We start from the raw sequence: 17,027 nt of genomic DNA on the forward strand, positions 1-17,027 counted from the left end.
GCCTTGTCTCATGAGATTCTCATTTCTGGTTGTCATGTGCTCATGAATGACTGCCATTAAGTAACTTCTGGATGACCAAGTTCAGAAAGAGTGAGGATTTCAACAGTTATTTCTGCTTACTGTAGCACTATGATTGATTGCACTACATAGAATTAACATTTAAAAGCTGTTTAACATACATTACATAAAAGTTTTGAAAAATCTGGCTGGTACACAAAGACTTATTTTGCACATTCCTTCCCCTAAGCTCCAAGTGTTCTCTCAACTATAGGGGGAAACATCCCACATAATCATCCTTTCTGTTGCTTGGGGTTGTTTTATATATGTATGTATACATATGTATATATACCTGTGTGCATATATGTATGGATGGATGATATGTGCAAACTGCATGGAGAAGTGTATCATTACGTATATTTTCAGTCACCAGGAGGCTGTTTTTGGCAGCATGTTGTATTGACCCCAAAATAGCCCACATGCATGAGCCAAAAATAGACAAGGCTCTATTTTACCATCTATTGTGTATGTTTCTGGAAATCCCTTTAGTGTAATTGATTTTTAAATCTGTAAAAGCAATACTATCTTATTATCTCATTTGAGATTAATAAATTAGTTTCCTTTCATGATCTCTAAAGACCGGAGAGTTCTCAAGAAAATGATGGCTTAAATTTAGGAAGAACTGATGCAAAAACTGATACTACATATTTACATGGTACTGCTTTTATAGTATTTATTGTAAGTGTGTTGTAGTTCTGCACAAAAGTATCTTGATCAGTGGGAGAGTAGGATTTTTTTTTTGACTTCCATATTAAAAAACTAGCTGTAGGAAAGCTTACTATACTTTAGAAGCCAAATTTTCAGTGGAGCTGTGTCACACTACATAAGGCCATCCAAAGGCACTGTCTGTTGACTTTTAAAATGCAAAATAATACATCAGTAGAGTAAAACTGATAAAAGAAGATTATATGATAGGTTTATTCCCTATTTTCAATCTTTTTTAAAAAGGGGACTCTCTTAGATATGCCCTTAGACCCTACAGTATCTGGTTCCAGTTTTCCTTTGGTACAGCTAGCATTAATTTTTGTGGCTGCTCTGAAGACTGTCTACAAGCAACTGCAAGATGAAAGGAGCAAGAGTGATGAAGATTTTGCCCTAAAACTTTCTTGAAACACAGCTGATAGGTTTACATTCCTTAACTAAAAATACTCTTGAATGACATTATTGTTTTGCAAAATGATATCTTAGGTTCTTGTAGTAAATACTGAATTCTACAAAATGCAAGAGAGGTGCCCGCTAATTAATGCAAGTAGCTGTTTTTTTTCTTGCTTTATCTCTAAATTCTGAGCAGTAATATACAGAGTATCCCTTCTTCATGTCATAGGAGCACTTTCTTTGTTTTAGTCTTAATTTTGATTATGACCCTCCTAAGCTTTTCTGTATTTATCTGCTTTCAGACACTTGCTGGAATAGTAATGATTTGCAATGTCTGTTTTTTCCTGAGAAACCTATGATGCTGAATTAATTAGAATGCAAGGGATCTTTTCTCTCACCTCTGTGTGAGTTAAAATGAGCATAAATTATATGATTCACCTGTCCATAAGAACAGTGAATCATACATCAGTGAGTGAATGAAATTAAACAGGTGCAGACTTAGATACAGCACTGGCAAATTGGCTTCATGTTGCAGTTATATGATGCTTCCCTGCTGTCACTGTATGATGGCAGTAAAATGAAATGTCAAGTATATTTTGTCACCATCTATTATTGCTTTCTTAAGTGAAATAAGAGCTTTCAAAGAATGTAATTTTTAAAATAAGTTTCTTTTAAAATCTAATGAGAAATATTAAATGCATATCACTCATGCTCACAGGTTACTTCAGTGAACTCTTTTGTTTGAAGACATAGGGCAGTGATAAATAAGTATCCACTGCTAGTAAATTCATACTATGGTCTAGCTTTGCCCTATAAGATCATAATGAATAAATGTAATGCAGGTGCAAAGAGAATTGGTATGATTCTTTTGAGTGTGAATGGATGATCTCCTACAGAAATAAACAGGAACCTCTACATGTAACACCAATGAGACAGAGTGAACTGATGTGTCAAGTTCTAGCCTATGCTCTAAAACTGGAAAGCATTCAGCTGATGTCTTGGAAGTGTATCTGTGAAAACCTTAAACAGTTCTATCTAGTTATGCAGGAATGTTAAGAGATGACCTGGTCAGGGACAGGTGCTCGCAGGTGGACTTAAATTTTACAGCACTTTAACCTAACATTAAAGTATCCCACAGTCCGGTGGTGGGAAGTGAAGCAAACAAAATGCATTACTTCGTAACAGTTAGGGTACCTAACACTGCTATGAGTTGTCTAGGTTCTCTTCCCTGCCTCCGCCACCCCCCCCAACTGCCTGAGCTTACACAGTAGAAATGAAATTGTCTTTATTCTGAACTATTGCACTGCAGTCTTGGACTTAAGAACCACAGATTGCCTCAGTATGTACTAAAATAACACAGAAGATACTGGTGATGTCTCTTGACTACACATTACTTTTTTTTTTTCTTCTTCTTCTTCACCTGTGCTAATTCTCTGAAGATTTAAGTTATGTGAGTGAAAATAGTTACTGTCTCATAGCTTTGGGAAACAAGACTTCCTTATGATTGTCTGGTTAACTGTGGATAGGAATGTTTTTTTCAGAGCATACTGTGGATATGAGCAAAGTCAATTTGCCTTGCAGAGTACCTTTCTGCTTCAATTTAATGTGAATTGCTTCACCCAGAACAGAAGTGTTCAGTGAGACATTTCAGCTTGGAGGAAGCTGTTTAAAAAAATTTGACGGAAGGTTTCATATTAGCCTTTTCAAACTGTAATAATCTTAGAGGTTTGTTTCAAGAGTATTTCAAGAATAAATCACTTTGTCTTAAAAGAGCTACTGGCTTGCCAGTGTTGGTGATTAATTATTATTATGGTACAGTACCCTTCTGAAGAATATTTTGGTTAGTTCTACTGTAATTGGATTGTGCAGCTACCAATTTCTCTGTGTATACAAATAAAATAAAAACTTTTTGTCTATGGGAATATAATCTGAAAATTAGTATGATTTTGTAGATAGTGTTATTGGGGATTTATATGAATAAATAAGATCATTCTTTTCTAAGCATTGTTCATCAATAAAACATTGCATTACAGTCAGTGGTGACTGCCTCTCTGACAAGGTGTGTAATGCTGAGATTTTCGCATGGGTCTAAATCCATGCAAGAAAGTTGGAGTGCCCTGGTACTAACCCCAGCAAGATTACTGCAGGCTCAGTGAAATTCCTGCTACAGTCCTGCCTACTCATGAAGTTTGTGTTCACTGGCAGCCTCATCAGGACCTCTTCCATGAGAGATGTTTGAGAGCTTGACTGCCCAAGAGCAAAGATGGGATTCTCTTCTGTCAAGCACTGTTGATTCTGTTTAAAATTTGTTTTACTTAATGCTTTCTTCAGATGTTTTCAAAATCACAGGAAGCAGAAGATGTTTCAGAAGGAAGAAACTGAGGTGGAAAAGTAGTTGCAACAAGTGCGTGCTGTAGCTTGTTCACTTGCATTTTTTAAGAACAGATGGGTATAGAAACTCATTGTATGCTGCTTTGGGGGCTGTATTTTGTGTACTTGATCTGTTTGCTGTTGCTTTCAAAGCAATATGGTATGCTTCCCTTGATCCGAGTTTTGGTTTTTGCTGCTTGTCTACTACACTGATACCTCAGCCTTATAGACCTTTAATTCCATCATCCTCTCCACTCACTACCAGGATCCACGTGCCATTTATTCACCTGAAAACGTTAATGGTGAACTTGTCCTTTTCCCAAGAGACAAACTCTGAGAACGAGGATGTAGAATTGCTTATGGGTATGTGTAGGAGAGATGTAGAAGCTCTAACAGTGTTGTGCAAGGATTGCTAATGCTGTTAGCAATCTTTCCTATCCGTGACCTCCTCTTCCTGGCACCCATGCTTTCTCTAGCATGTATTCACAGTCCATTTGACTCTCATGTCCTAGGGAGCCTGAATTCATCTGCAAGTGCTAAGATGCCTTAATCAAAAGAATGTACTGACTTTCTCCCCAGTAAGGCATAAAGTGTCCATCTTCTTCCTACTTAAGAGTGCTTACCCTAATCCATTCCCCCAGTCTGGGCTAGTGCTAGTGCTGACCACTTGTATTTTAATGTTTTGTATGGGACTAAGCTGTTCTTCATTTTGCAGAATAAGAGCCTTTAGGGAAATACGAGGCAAGAAGGAAAGCTACTTGCTAAATATGACAGACTTTCTGCACATTCTAGGCACAAAAAAGGAGTCATTTCTGAGGGGAATTGTGTGAGGCTTGACCAAGATGTCACACTTGAAGACAAGAATCCATAAAGATACACGAATGACAAATGGTCATTGCTGAGAACTGCTCTAATAGTTTGTACACAACCCTCAACCTAGGTAACACGTTGATCCATGTCACTTCAGGTCCAAAAGCTCTTCCTCACTGTAGCAGAGAGAAGTTCAATCAAGGATATCCTGCTGATGATTCTGTACACAGTGCATAAGCCCCACACATTAAAGACAGTGATCTATGTTAAGTTAGTAAGGAAGCCTGCTGCCCTGTGAAAAGGAAAGGGATGTTGCCAAATGCATATCCTAACTGCTGAGCCTTCAGTCTTCCCAATAGAGTGGACACATCCACTAAGGACTTAAACAGTGCAGGGATGCTCAGAATAATGAAGTTAATCTTTCCATTTATAACTACCTCGCTGTTCCTTTGTTTTTTGTTTGCTTGCTTTGATGTTTGGTTTCTGATCTACTTCTGACTTTCTTCAGCCCTGAAGCATTGAATCATTTAGTAGCTTTGTTTGCTGAATGAAAGAACTGCCCTGCCAAAGCTGTCTTTGTATAGCTGTGATCATATCACTTCTGTTAACCTTCTCTTAGTTCTGATTTCCCTCATCAGTTTTAAGAGCATGTGAAATGTCTTCCCCCCTGCTTTTAAATAACAATTGCAAAAACTCAAGTGAAGTCTAGTTTACCCATTCTGATGTACTCTGTGACACAGTGGTAACTTACAGAACATGTTTAGCAATTCTGATGATCTGATTTAGGATGCAGTGTGGGAGTTTCTGACAGTTTTCACACTTGACTAGCATTATGTCTTGATTTAGGAAGCTGGCTGTCTTATTTTACAGCTAAGTAGAGGTTCTGTTTTTGAAGATAATGAACCCTAGTTTTAGGTGCCAGTCAGCTGATGTATCTTGAGTTCTTCCTTGTAGGCTTTTTATCATATTCCTGGCTGTTGATGTTGTTTTAGAAGAGTTCCTGAATTTTCATAGTTTGTTGATTTAAATTGTTCATGTGTCCTATTACAGCATGTAACATAAGACATAAACAGAAAAAAAATATCCAGTAGTAAGTTGTAGTACATCAGACATTCTTCCTGCATCAAAAGTCAATAGATGACATTGAGATCTGTTTGTCCAATTGGAAAAACAGGTATGGTTGTTATGTAATGTGATTAGACTTCTGCGTTAATATGAGAAGAATAGTAATAAAAGTCTGAAGATTCTTGGGCACTTGATTAGGGGTACAGTCCTGGAATTGAAAAGTGTTGTCTGCTAAAGAGGAGGAGTGTATATTTGGTTTATGTGATAATACTTTATGAAAAAATTGCTGAAGTGCTTTTCTTTAGATCTTGTTTTGAAATGTACACATTTCTCTAATGCCTCTTGCAACCACGCTTCCCAGTGTACGAGGAAAGTTTGAGAACTTATGGATTTGGAGTTAGGTTAGACTTTAAATAGCAAATCATTCTAGCTAGGAAATTACTGCAGTGTCAGAAAGATCTATAAATGAGCTTCAAAGGAATATGCAATAAAACTTGAATTGCTCAGATCATGGTTTATTTTAAAAAGCAGGGGAGAGAACGACTATGGAAAAATTAGGTACTGAGTGTTGCAAACATGTGAACCTGCAAATAGAGACTTAATGATACCATAAAAAGAAACTCAAAAAATTGTAAGTTCCTGGGTAGTTCCCATACTTTTCCTTCAAATACTCATGCACATACTGACACAAATTCAGGATTATCTGGAAACCTGTGGCACCCTGGCTAAATAGTGTGGACTGAGTGAAATGTCTCCTTCAATTGGAATTTCCTTGTTTTGTGATGCCAGTATTGAATGATTTTTTATATATATATAATTATTAATGATTATTTTCTAAGGAGGTAAATTTTTTGTCTAGACTAGAAATGTCATTGATGTAGTACATTCAGTTCCTCTGAAATAAATTTGACCTATCTGGATCTAAGGTATACTCTTTTAAAATATTTGTGACTGAAAATATATTTGTCAAAGGATGTTACATATTACTGACAAACAAATTTCATAATGAAATATGTGTTTGCATACTGAAGTTCTAGACGAAAAAGAAAGTATTCTAAATATATGCAGTAAGCAGTGAATGAGCCTGTGGCTTTTCCTTAACAGGTTTTTCAAACTTCACGAAATACCTTCCAGAAGTCATTCTTGGACAGTTTAACAGTGCAGTTCCCTGTGACTATCAATGTAGTCTCTTACTTCAAGATCCAGTAAGGATTCTGAAGCTTTTGACCTGCTTAGCCACTTTAATATTCTTCTAGGAGGGTGGAAATATTGTTCTGCAGTTTTTACTAGAGAGTGAATTTAGGAAATTTCTTTTTGGTTAGACATAGAAACTCTCAGGGATGAATAATTGAATTGCAAAGATTGCAGAGGCATAATTTGAATGATAGAAATGTGAGAAATTGAGAACCTACTCTTTGTATTATATCAAGCATTTATACCAACTGTTCTATTGTAACACACCTTAAATAGATCATTGTGATGATTTAACTTCACCATGTGTAAGCATTTATTTTTTAAATGAAAAATTGTGTATCCATTCTCAGTTGTAAATCCTTTTTTTTTTCTTTCAGATTACACTTTACATCAGTAGAAATGGACAGCAGCAGTTTCATTCAGTTTGATGTGCCTGAGTACAGCAACACTGTTCTGAGCCAGTTAAATGAACTCCGCTTGCAAGGAAAGCTATGTGACATAATTGTGCATATTCAGGGTCAGCCATTTCGAGCCCATAAAGCAGTTCTAGCTGCCAGTTCTCCGTATTTCCGTGACCATTCAGCATTAAGCACCATGAGTGGCTTATCAATATCAGTTATTAAAAATCCCAATGTTTTTGAACAGTTGCTTTCATTTTGTTACACTGGAAGGATGTCCTTACAGCTGAAGGATGTTGTTAGTTTTCTAACTGCAGCCAGCTTTCTACAGATGCAGTGTGTCATTGATAAATGCACACAAATACTGGAGAGTATTCATTCAAAGATCAGTGTTGGTGATGTTGACTCTGTCACTGTTGGTGCTGAAGAAAATTCAGAAAATCGCAACGGAGTTAAAGACAGCAGCTACTTTGCCAATCCTGTTGAGATATCTCCTCCCTATTGCTCTCAGGTGCGACAGTCAACAGCAGGCAGCGATCTTAGGATGGAAACTACTCCAGGCAAAACTCTACGTAGTCGTCTGCAAGAAGAAGGGCATTCGGATCGAGGAAGCAGTGGAAGTATCTCTGAGTATGAGATTCAGATTGAAGGTGATCATGAGCAAGGAGACCTGATAGTAAGGGAAAGTCAAATTGCAGAGGTGAAAGTTAAAATGGAAAAGTCTGACAGGCCAAGTTGCTCCGATAGCTCTTCCCTTGGTGATGATGGATATCATACTGAAATGGTGGATGGAGAGCAAGTGGTGGCAGTAAACGTTGGTTCCTATGGGTCTGTGTTACAACATGTTTATTCATTTACCCATGCGTCATCACAGGCTACAGGTGTGTCTGAAACCTTCGGAAGCCTAAGCAATTCAAGTCCTTCAAGGTCTATGCTGAGCTGTTTCAGAGGAGGGCGTGCACGCCAAAAACGCGTATCCACTGGTCACTTGCATAGTGATGTTCAGGGCCTGGTGCAAGGGGCTGACAGTGAAACCATGGTGAGTAACCCAGGATATGAAAATAGTCCACGGGAAAGAAATGCAAGAGGTCATTGGTATCCATACAATGAGAGGCTAATTTGTATCTACTGTGGAAAGTCTTTCAACCAGAAAGGGAGCCTTGATCGACACATGCGATTGCACATGGGCATAACTCCTTTTGTGTGCAAGTTTTGTGGGAAGAAATATACCCGCAAGGACCAACTTGAGTATCATATTCGTGGCCATACAGATGACAAGCCCTTTCGCTGTGAGATCTGTGGAAAATGTTTTCCTTTCCAGGGTACGCTAAACCAGCATTTGCGAAAGAATCACCCTGGTGTAACAGAAGTACGAAACAGGATAGAGTCTCCAGACAGAACAGAGGCATTTGTGGAACAGAAAGTAGATAATGATGCTTCAGCTTCTGAAGCTATGGATTCTAGTATGGAAATTCATGCAATGTCTAACACATCTGATTAAAATACTACATTCTAAGTGCAACCCAAACAAGCACATTAATAATATATTTCAGTTTTTTATTCTTTTGGTAATCTTCAGTACAAGTATAACAGCCTGGAGAAGACTACATAAATGTTCATTGTTTGTGAAAGAGGCTGTTTTTGGTTTGTTTTTTTTTTCTTTTTCTTCTGAAGATGCTCAAAATATAAAAGACAGTGTACTGGGGAAGGGATAGGAAAAGTCTGCTAATGTGTCCCTATTGTTTGATCTGGCAAGACACAATTTCCAGCGGAGAAAGATATTAAAATAAGATCAGCAGCTCTGCTGGATATACCAAGAAGCTGTAGTCTCCCTTATTTTATTTCCTAAATCCTGTTGCTGGTAATGAGGTTTACGCAGGACTAAGGGGGAGAGAGAGTATTATCCATTTGATTCCTTCCATGTGTCACAATGGATTCTGTTCGTTTTTACTAACTGTTTCTGGTAGTTAGTCTGTTTATATATATAAAATTGCTTTATATATATAAAATGCTTTCACTTTTCCTATTCTGGTTGAGGTGAATGTAAAAATATGTCAAGGTTTATACTATGTACCAGTTTTTCAACTGCTAGGTCTTCTCTCTGCCTAGGATTTAGGACTCTGGACTTTGGGAGGATGTTTTTGGTTTTTAGAAGAATGTTTGGGTTTTATTTTATTAAACTATTACTTTGTGTGCAAAAGTGAGCAAAGTGAATTACCTTGTTTTAATAGCTTTGCTTTATAACATATGTAAACCAAATGCCATAAATCTATTAAATTATGGTTAAATTGTTTGGGTTTTTGTTAGTTGTCTAGAACACAAACTGGACAACCTGTGGTGCTGACCTTTTTTTATATATAGAGATAGATATAGATCTATATATATATATAAAAAATATATACTATTAGCAAACCCAAAAGTAGCATTGTGGTTTTAAATGTGTTTTTACTGGCCTCAGAATCTACCTTCATTTCGTACTGTAGAAACATACCAGGTAACTAAATTTAACTTCATCACTCTTTGTGGTTGGCTAATACTAACCTGAAAGGGATGTTGTAGTTTAAACTACAGTATTTCCAAGCAGTGTTGTAATGGGTCTCTTCACAGAGAGCTGTTTTCAGGTGCACATTGACTTCCTACTTATGGCTCCAAGTGATATGTCAGCACTTGGAATTTGTACTTTTTTGTATAAAAAACAAATACTCTATGGGAATTGCGAGCAATATGTCTGTTATTTCATGTGTTAGTATTATAAAGAGTTGCTATGGCTTCCCCATTATTTCAGTGGTTGTTTTCTGCATAAAGAAACCACCAACAACTTTAAAAGTACTCTAAATCTTTTTGTTTCAATTTTTTTTTTTTAAATATGGTGCTAACTTCATCATTTAGGTCAGTATAATATATAAAATGTGAAACCTAATGGTAACAGTGAAATAAAAGCAAAAAAAACAAAAACAATAAAACAATAGCTTAAGAGACTTCAAAAGCATGAGCTGGCAAACACTACTGTGTAAAATTCTAGGTAGAATCAGGTATAAGCAGAATTAAGTTAATCACATACTTCTTTAAAATACGGAGGAATTATGCTTTATATAATTGGTCCTTATGTTTGTTTAGCAAATATTGAAAATACATCCGTGAATATATTGTTTAACTCCTGAAATTTAGAAAGTGAAAGCTTGTTCCTAAATTACAGGAAAGCAAAAAGGTAGGTTTGCTATCTTGTAATGCTTTTTGGGCTCCTGTAGCTCAAATTGCTATATGTAGATTTTTAAAACACTTTTCAGGCCCTTTGTCCATGAAGTTGGGGCATATTTGTGCAGTAGCTTTATAAAATACACTAGTTCTTAATATTGTGACAGTCCGCAATAAGGATTAATCTTACTAAATATTTACAGTATAAACCCAACTTGCTCCATAGGAGCAGTTTCAGTTAAACTGAGTACATAATTTGCCTTTTCCCCCTAAAACTGCCTAAATAAGGGGTGTGATGGGTGGGAAGGGTGTTCTCTCCTTGAAGTAACAACAGAACTTTTGTTTCCAATAAGGGATATTATATGTCTGTCTAGGGGAGGTAGGATGTCTATATGTTTACCCACTTAAACACATGTTGGTGTTTCTGATACTGTTTTTTTTCTTATATGTTTTTAAAGTAATTAAATGCAAAAAATTGTGTTTTGATAAATTAAGATTGAGACATGCAAAATCCAAGAAATTAAGTTATTCTTAACCCTTCATCTTGGACCTGTGCTGTGGTGCCTTTGGCGTGACTATTTTCATGGTAGTGTGAGTTGAAGATAGCAAGATATGGGCTACTAATAATGTATTTCTTGAAATTTTCTGTGTCACAATCTTAACATTATTTAAATATAGTTCTTTGTATTTGTAAAGTTATTAAACTGGTTTGAGTTTACCAAAGAGTGACTTATCCAAAATTGTCTCTGACAAAAAAAAAAAAAACACATCACTTTGATTGTACAGGTTCAGGTTCAAAACATTGTAACGGGACTGTTAAGGGGCAGGAAATGATCACTTTTTCTACAATATCATGATTCAGCAGTTTGCAGGTTCTGCTTCCTCTTATTCATGTTGATATGCCATTTACCTTTTCCACTGCTAGCAGTGTTAAGAATGATCAAGCCATAACACAGTACTGTAAAGTTCAGCAGTGCTTCAAAGGATGCATACATAGGTAAGCATAAAACATCATTGAGCATTATATTTACACTTGTAAAGTGTGCGACTCTGGTAGAAAACGAACTTCAAACCTGGCAACAGCAATTAAATTGTGCCTTGTCACATAATGGTATGCCAGGATTAACATTGTCATGAAACATGAAACATTATCTAATTGAAGTTCATTTCACAAGTCCACCAAGACAAAGTATGCTGTGTTATTTTAAGCAAATTATGGAAGTACTGTACAGTGTCTTGTTTCTGTACAGTTTTAGGTTAGCACAGAGCTGTTATACATTTCATTTACAATAAATGCAGAAGTCAATAAATATGTGAAGAAATATTTGACAACAAAATAAATCATGAAATCATATAGGCTGGTTCATAATTGAGTCTCTTCTTAATCTACCTTTTTAATTATAGACAAATGTGAAAACAATGACAGTGTCCTTTCCTCTAGATGTTTAACCTATTACAAACTGTGAAAATAAAGGATTTTATATCTTTGCTAATGTTTGTGGTTTTAAACAGTTATTTTAGTTTTCTTAATCAGTTATCTTCCGTATCATTTCTATTAAAGTTGTAAATACATTTAGAAAATAGCTATGTAAATATTTAGAGTATATTAGAAGTTCAGTTTGGTCAACATGGCCTCAAGATTGGCTCTGCGTTTTAGTGTGAATTCTTTCAATAGCATATAAAGGATACTGTCAATTCACTGTTCAGCAGAATATACTGTAGGCCTAAATTGGTAGTTTTTAATGCAATCTTCCCAAGCATAAATTCATGTTTTATGCTGCAGCCTTTGGTTGACTTTTAGACAAAAAAATGAAGCCTCTTAATATGTTTAGACTGAAATATGGGAAGGAACAGCAAGAATATCAAGGGCTGGGAAAAGACTGAATGAGCTTTACCTTCAAAAATATATATCTTATTTGAATTTTTTTGTATTAGTTTACTGTGATTCTTTTATTGTCATTTTTCTAAATGGGTTTCATGTGAAACCATTGAAAGGGACTCAAATATGCAACACCTAATCTATTTTGCAAGGGAATTTTACCCTTGAATGGTGCTTTTAGACTGGTCAGGGTTATTTATTAAATTTTATATTTGAAAGTATTTGGGGAATTGTGTAAATTCTTTATATGAAACTGTTTAGTTCATGAATTGTAAATTTCATAATACTCAGTGATTGAATCAGAAGTTTAGTAAAGTCATTCAAAATGTTCAAATTTTATAACCTTTGTGCATTTTACATATCTTTTAACAAGTGCCAGAATAGTTGTATTTAATATTGTAGTTTTAATACTACTTGCACATCCCTGTGATAGCATTAACTTAGTTATGCAAGTTTACATTTAAAAAAAAATGCTAAACAAGTAAGCTTGGGACATGTGTTCCTGTTTTTCTTCAGGGGATGTGAAGCTAAGTATCAATAACTGAGCAGGTTTGCTTGTAGTTTATATAAGTTATTCCTGCTACGGTAGATACAATAAACTGCTGTTTCTCCAATTTACATATGCTATGAATTCAATCTTTGGACTTGTATTGCAAGCCTCTGGTTGTATATCTGATTAGAATAGAAATCTTGCACAATTTTAGCAGTGTTTTGTTTCTGACTGAAAAATGGTATTTTTAAATGACTTTTGTTTGTATGATTGTTTTTCATGATAAGTATTTGAACAGTTTGAATGACTTGACTTGGTGTCATTATCTTGCAATATAAACCAGTAACCTCACAATTCCACACTTCATCACCATGTGAAGTAAATGAAGCTAGCTAAGCTGATGCTGTAACAATTAATAACTTGCCATTAAGGATTATTTTATAGCATGAATTTTAAAATATTTATTCAAATGATATTTTACTCTTGTATTCATTTTGTTTTTAGATTTGTGACATGAATATTTCAGTGCTGCTTTATTTTGTTCTGATGAATTTGTTTCTTGCTTGTAAATTGCTTTTTTTATGGTATAAAGTCAATGGGAATTGCTGTTTGTAAATTAAAATGCTTCTAGAGCAAATCTGTGGTGTCAGCGTCTAAATTCAGATATTTAATTCGTAGAGGACTTTGTGCTTTTATCACTTCAGGAAAAGCATCTTTAAAAAGTTGCAGTTTAATACAGATACCCAAGTATCAGTTGAGAATCAAAAAACCTTTAGGGACAAATGACTCTGAAATTTCTCTTTTTTGCCAGCCTTGCTTGTTTAGTTCTGAGCAGGTAATCATTTCAGTATTGTCCTCCAAAAACTTGTCTGACCTTTAAAGCAAAATGAAAAACCTTCTGGACTGGTGGTGGCAATCTGTCTAATACCAAGCTAGATGCAAGTCAGTTGGGTTGGGAGGTATCTTTTGTTTCCACAGCAGCTTGTTATTTTATGCCATATGTAACAGTAGAACTAATACTGGTCTCACCAAGTGTAGGATACCCTTCCTAGACCACAAGCTTGAATTTAACACGAGTAGCCAGCAACTACTTGGTTACTTTCAGCTGTCTGATGGCAGAGCCTTGTTCCATTGCGGCTGGCTGTTGACAACGCCCTAAGTGCCTTTGTAACATGCAACTTCTAGTAGCGGTTAAATACATCCTAAACTAAGATAGTATACAATCACTGATTTGCTGAGATAGATTCATCCTTCCTGGGACAACTAGAATCTTGCAGAAAGCATTTTTGCTTTATAATTCATGGAAACGCATGTTACTATTAAATTTGGTTAAAATTTACTGGCATTGTGGCCAGCTTTTCATTGTGTATGAGATGTATGTAGCAAAGACTTTTGTTCTTATAATAAAGTTTAAACAAGTTGTAAACTTATGTGACAGCAAGAGGTGTGTTTACATAGTGTTAATGCAGTTGAAGGATATAGTTCTCTTGAGTGGCTCCTCCCTCCCCCTTCCCTCCTTTTCTTCCATAGACTTTATTGCCTTCATCTTCAGAATGAATAACTATCCAAGCAAAACATTTGTTCAAATCCCCTATCTTACAGAGTCTAAAAGAACAGTCATGTCTTGTTTATCCCACTCTGCATTACTTGTGAAGAGTGGAATTAACTTAATGTTGCTTTTATCTGAGGAGAGAAAGAGGGCAGAACTTAGCAAACTTACTAGATTCTACTCCTCCCCCTTTTTTTTCAGTTGGCAGAGTTGTTTCATCTTGTCAGGTACTCCTAAAAATTGGAATTAATACATAGTAAGGCTGTATCCATAGAACTTGATGAAGCTAACTTTTAGAGCTACTTACCAGTTCCTTCAGAAAACATTTGCTGTTTCCTTCATTATAAACTACTATCCACAGAACAGTAATACAGGCAGCTTTAGCTGTTACCTGTGTAGGCCTGTGAGTTAGAAAAAGCATGGGCTGAAATACTCCTCAACAATTGCATTATAAACATTATAGATCCATTTACAGCAGATAGTCTGTGTGCCGGATGCTGGCACAGATGTTACATAACACTGGCCACCTTGTGGAAATTGCTTTTAGTATGTGAGTATGCAGAAAGGGCTGCACTGCAGCAATGGTCACAGACCCCAGTATCTCTTAGGTATTTCCATTTGAAGGCAAGGGTAGACAAGCTTCCTCCGTGGTATGGCTGGCTGCTTTCTACTTGCCTTTGGAAACAAAATACAGCATGTTTATTTAGACTATGGTATGCATGTTCAATTCAAATTACGGAATTCTAGATAAATTTCCCCTTTGGAGCAGATAATGTTCCTTAGGTCACCAAACTTTTTTTTTTTTTTTTTTTTTTTTAGGGGGATGGGGAGGAGGAGGGAGACAGAAAGTAGGGAAAGTAGGTAGGAACTTCTTTCACATAGAACTGGCACATGTCTGCTCTGTCTGGAAATGTGTTCTTTTGGTAAGAATGGAATGCAGAGCATCAGAGCAGTCTATGTATATCTTGCATAATGTGTTCAATAGCATCTGGATAGTGTGCCCTATAGCACAAGTGGCACCATGAATGATCAAAAATATTTTGAATTATTACTGAAATAAAACAATCTTTCCTTTAAATTGCACTCTTTAAATTAAAAATTTAAATTGTATTCTTTGGAAAAGCACCTAATTGTAGCACTATTGAAATGCAGACATGTCAGTGTGGGTAGTGATAAACTACTGCTCACCTGTCCCTGAATGTAGTGGAGTTTGGTCAAGGTCATTAGAGCAAAGCTTGTACTTTAATGAAAGCTCATACTTCTTTGACCACCCAGTGCAAACTGAGCTTTCTTCTAGTTACACAAGAACTGTGTGTTTGGAAGCCAATAATGCTGAGCGGGCAGAAGATCAAATATGAGATCTCACTTCCTGCCAAACACGTCTTAAGTTCTGGCATTTAGAAAAAGAAAAAAAAAAGTAGAATAGTATCAAGGAAAATCCTGATGCTCTTTCCCTGCAGCATAGAGTGTAACAGAAGGCTTACAAAGGCAGTGCTGAGCTCTGAAAAAGTGTCTTTCTGTGCTGCCATAGTACTATAGATCTCTAATTGTGAATCAGACTCATGTTGAGTAAGACGTGTTCTTTTATAAGTTTGTTTTCTGAAAGATCTTGTACTGCATAAAACAAAAGACAGATGTAGACAGGAAAGGAAAAGAAATAAAGGTGTTGGTCAGAGTGGCAAGTTGTAGTCAGCCACACTGGACTTCTGCTGGTGTTGAAACAAAGGAGGGTTTTGAAGGATGATATCAAGGCAATTTTGCAAGGTTGATGGAGAATTCATCGGTATGAGGCAGTATCAGAGAAAGTACGAAGGTGCTTGTTTGAAAACATAGTAAGCAGGCAAAGGACAGTGACCCTGACAGGATACAAGTGAAATGTGATGATAAGAAAATAGCTACATCGAGAATGAATGGAAAAGCTCTTAAAAGTGAAGATAATTGTTTTTTGAATATAAAACTGGGGAAAACAGTGAAGGGAGGGATCTAAAAAGAGATATCTGACATGACCAAAGCAACAAGCTTAGAAAATTATCTGTATAGGTTTAATAAGTCAAAACTAGTCCAGCTAGTCAAATAAAGCAAGAATGAAGCTGAAATTATGACATTACAGTCAAATTTTCATACTGTGTACAACAGTATCTATCCATTTAAGGTGTGCATAGTATATCAGAAGATCTCACAGTATCTGAATGCAGACTTTCTTAAGATTAGTTTCTCTCCTTTTGTCCCAGAAGAAAATTCTTCAGAGTACAAGGACTGCAGGTTCCACAGTGCTTGAAGATAATATGGCATAGGTCAATTGTCTACCTAAACTGGCTGGTAGCTTCAGGTAACGGACCCCTTCCTTGCCTGTTACTGACACATGAAATAGGAGAAATTGCGGGGGTGCATATCAGACTGTTTTAAGAATTAAAAATATCTCTGTGTTTAATAGAATAATGCAGACACTTTGGATTTAACACTTGGAAATTACTGGGAGGGGCTCTCTGTAGTTCCTTTTTTTTTCTAGCTAACATTTTGCTGCATAGGATTCTAACTTCAACTAGCTGTATACAGGGATACACCATTGACCTTGGGCAGTTCAGATTTGTTTAAAGTTGCAATCCATGGCAATAATTACAGTGCCATAGTACAGTATGTATGGTTAAACTTCAACTCATCTGCTTGGTTTAGCTCATAAAAGAGTTTGTCCCTAATAACTTGGAAAATACTTGAGGCTATTTCAGCACAGGTGTCCAATAAAAGAATTGTGTTGTACAAACTGAAGTAACTTATTTCCAAAGCACTAAGTTGGTAAAGTCTGAAAAACATTTTCTAAATCAATTTTATGCAATGTTGACAGACAAATGCATAAAAGAAAGTTATGGTTATCAAAACTACTTAATGTTTCATCATTTTAATAGCAAACAGGACTTCTAGGTCTAA

At 36.0% G+C, this 17,027-nt stretch overlaps 1 protein-coding gene across 5 annotated transcripts in view; it reads left to right on the forward strand.

Moving 5' to 3' along the window:
* The window catches only part of ZBTB34 (zinc finger and BTB domain containing 34), a 24,462-nt gene extending 11,272 nt beyond the window's left edge, over nt 1-13,190 (forward strand). For 3 of the 5 annotated variants that reach the window (XM_026090702.1, XM_026090682.1, XM_026090688.1), the window contains exon 2: nt 6,969-13,190. In XM_026090702.1, the coding sequence (XP_025946487.1) occupies nt 6,991-8,490 (1,500 nt within the window). In that variant the 5' untranslated portion in view covers nt 6,969-6,990 and the 3' untranslated portion in view covers nt 8,491-13,190. Of the gene's footprint in view, nt 1-6,260; nt 6,603-6,968 lie in introns of those variants that run through there. The other 2 variants (XM_026090710.1, XM_026090691.1) reach the window with 2 other exon arrangements.
* Nucleotides 13,191-17,027: the final 3,837 nt, after the last annotated feature.

The sequence above is a fragment of the Apteryx rowi genome, unplaced genomic scaffold (genome assembly GCF_003343035.1).
Source record: "Apteryx rowi isolate R43461 unplaced genomic scaffold, aptRow1 scaffold_120, whole genome shotgun sequence".
NCBI classification, from domain to species: Eukaryota; Metazoa; Chordata; class Aves; order Apterygiformes; family Apterygidae; genus Apteryx; species Apteryx rowi.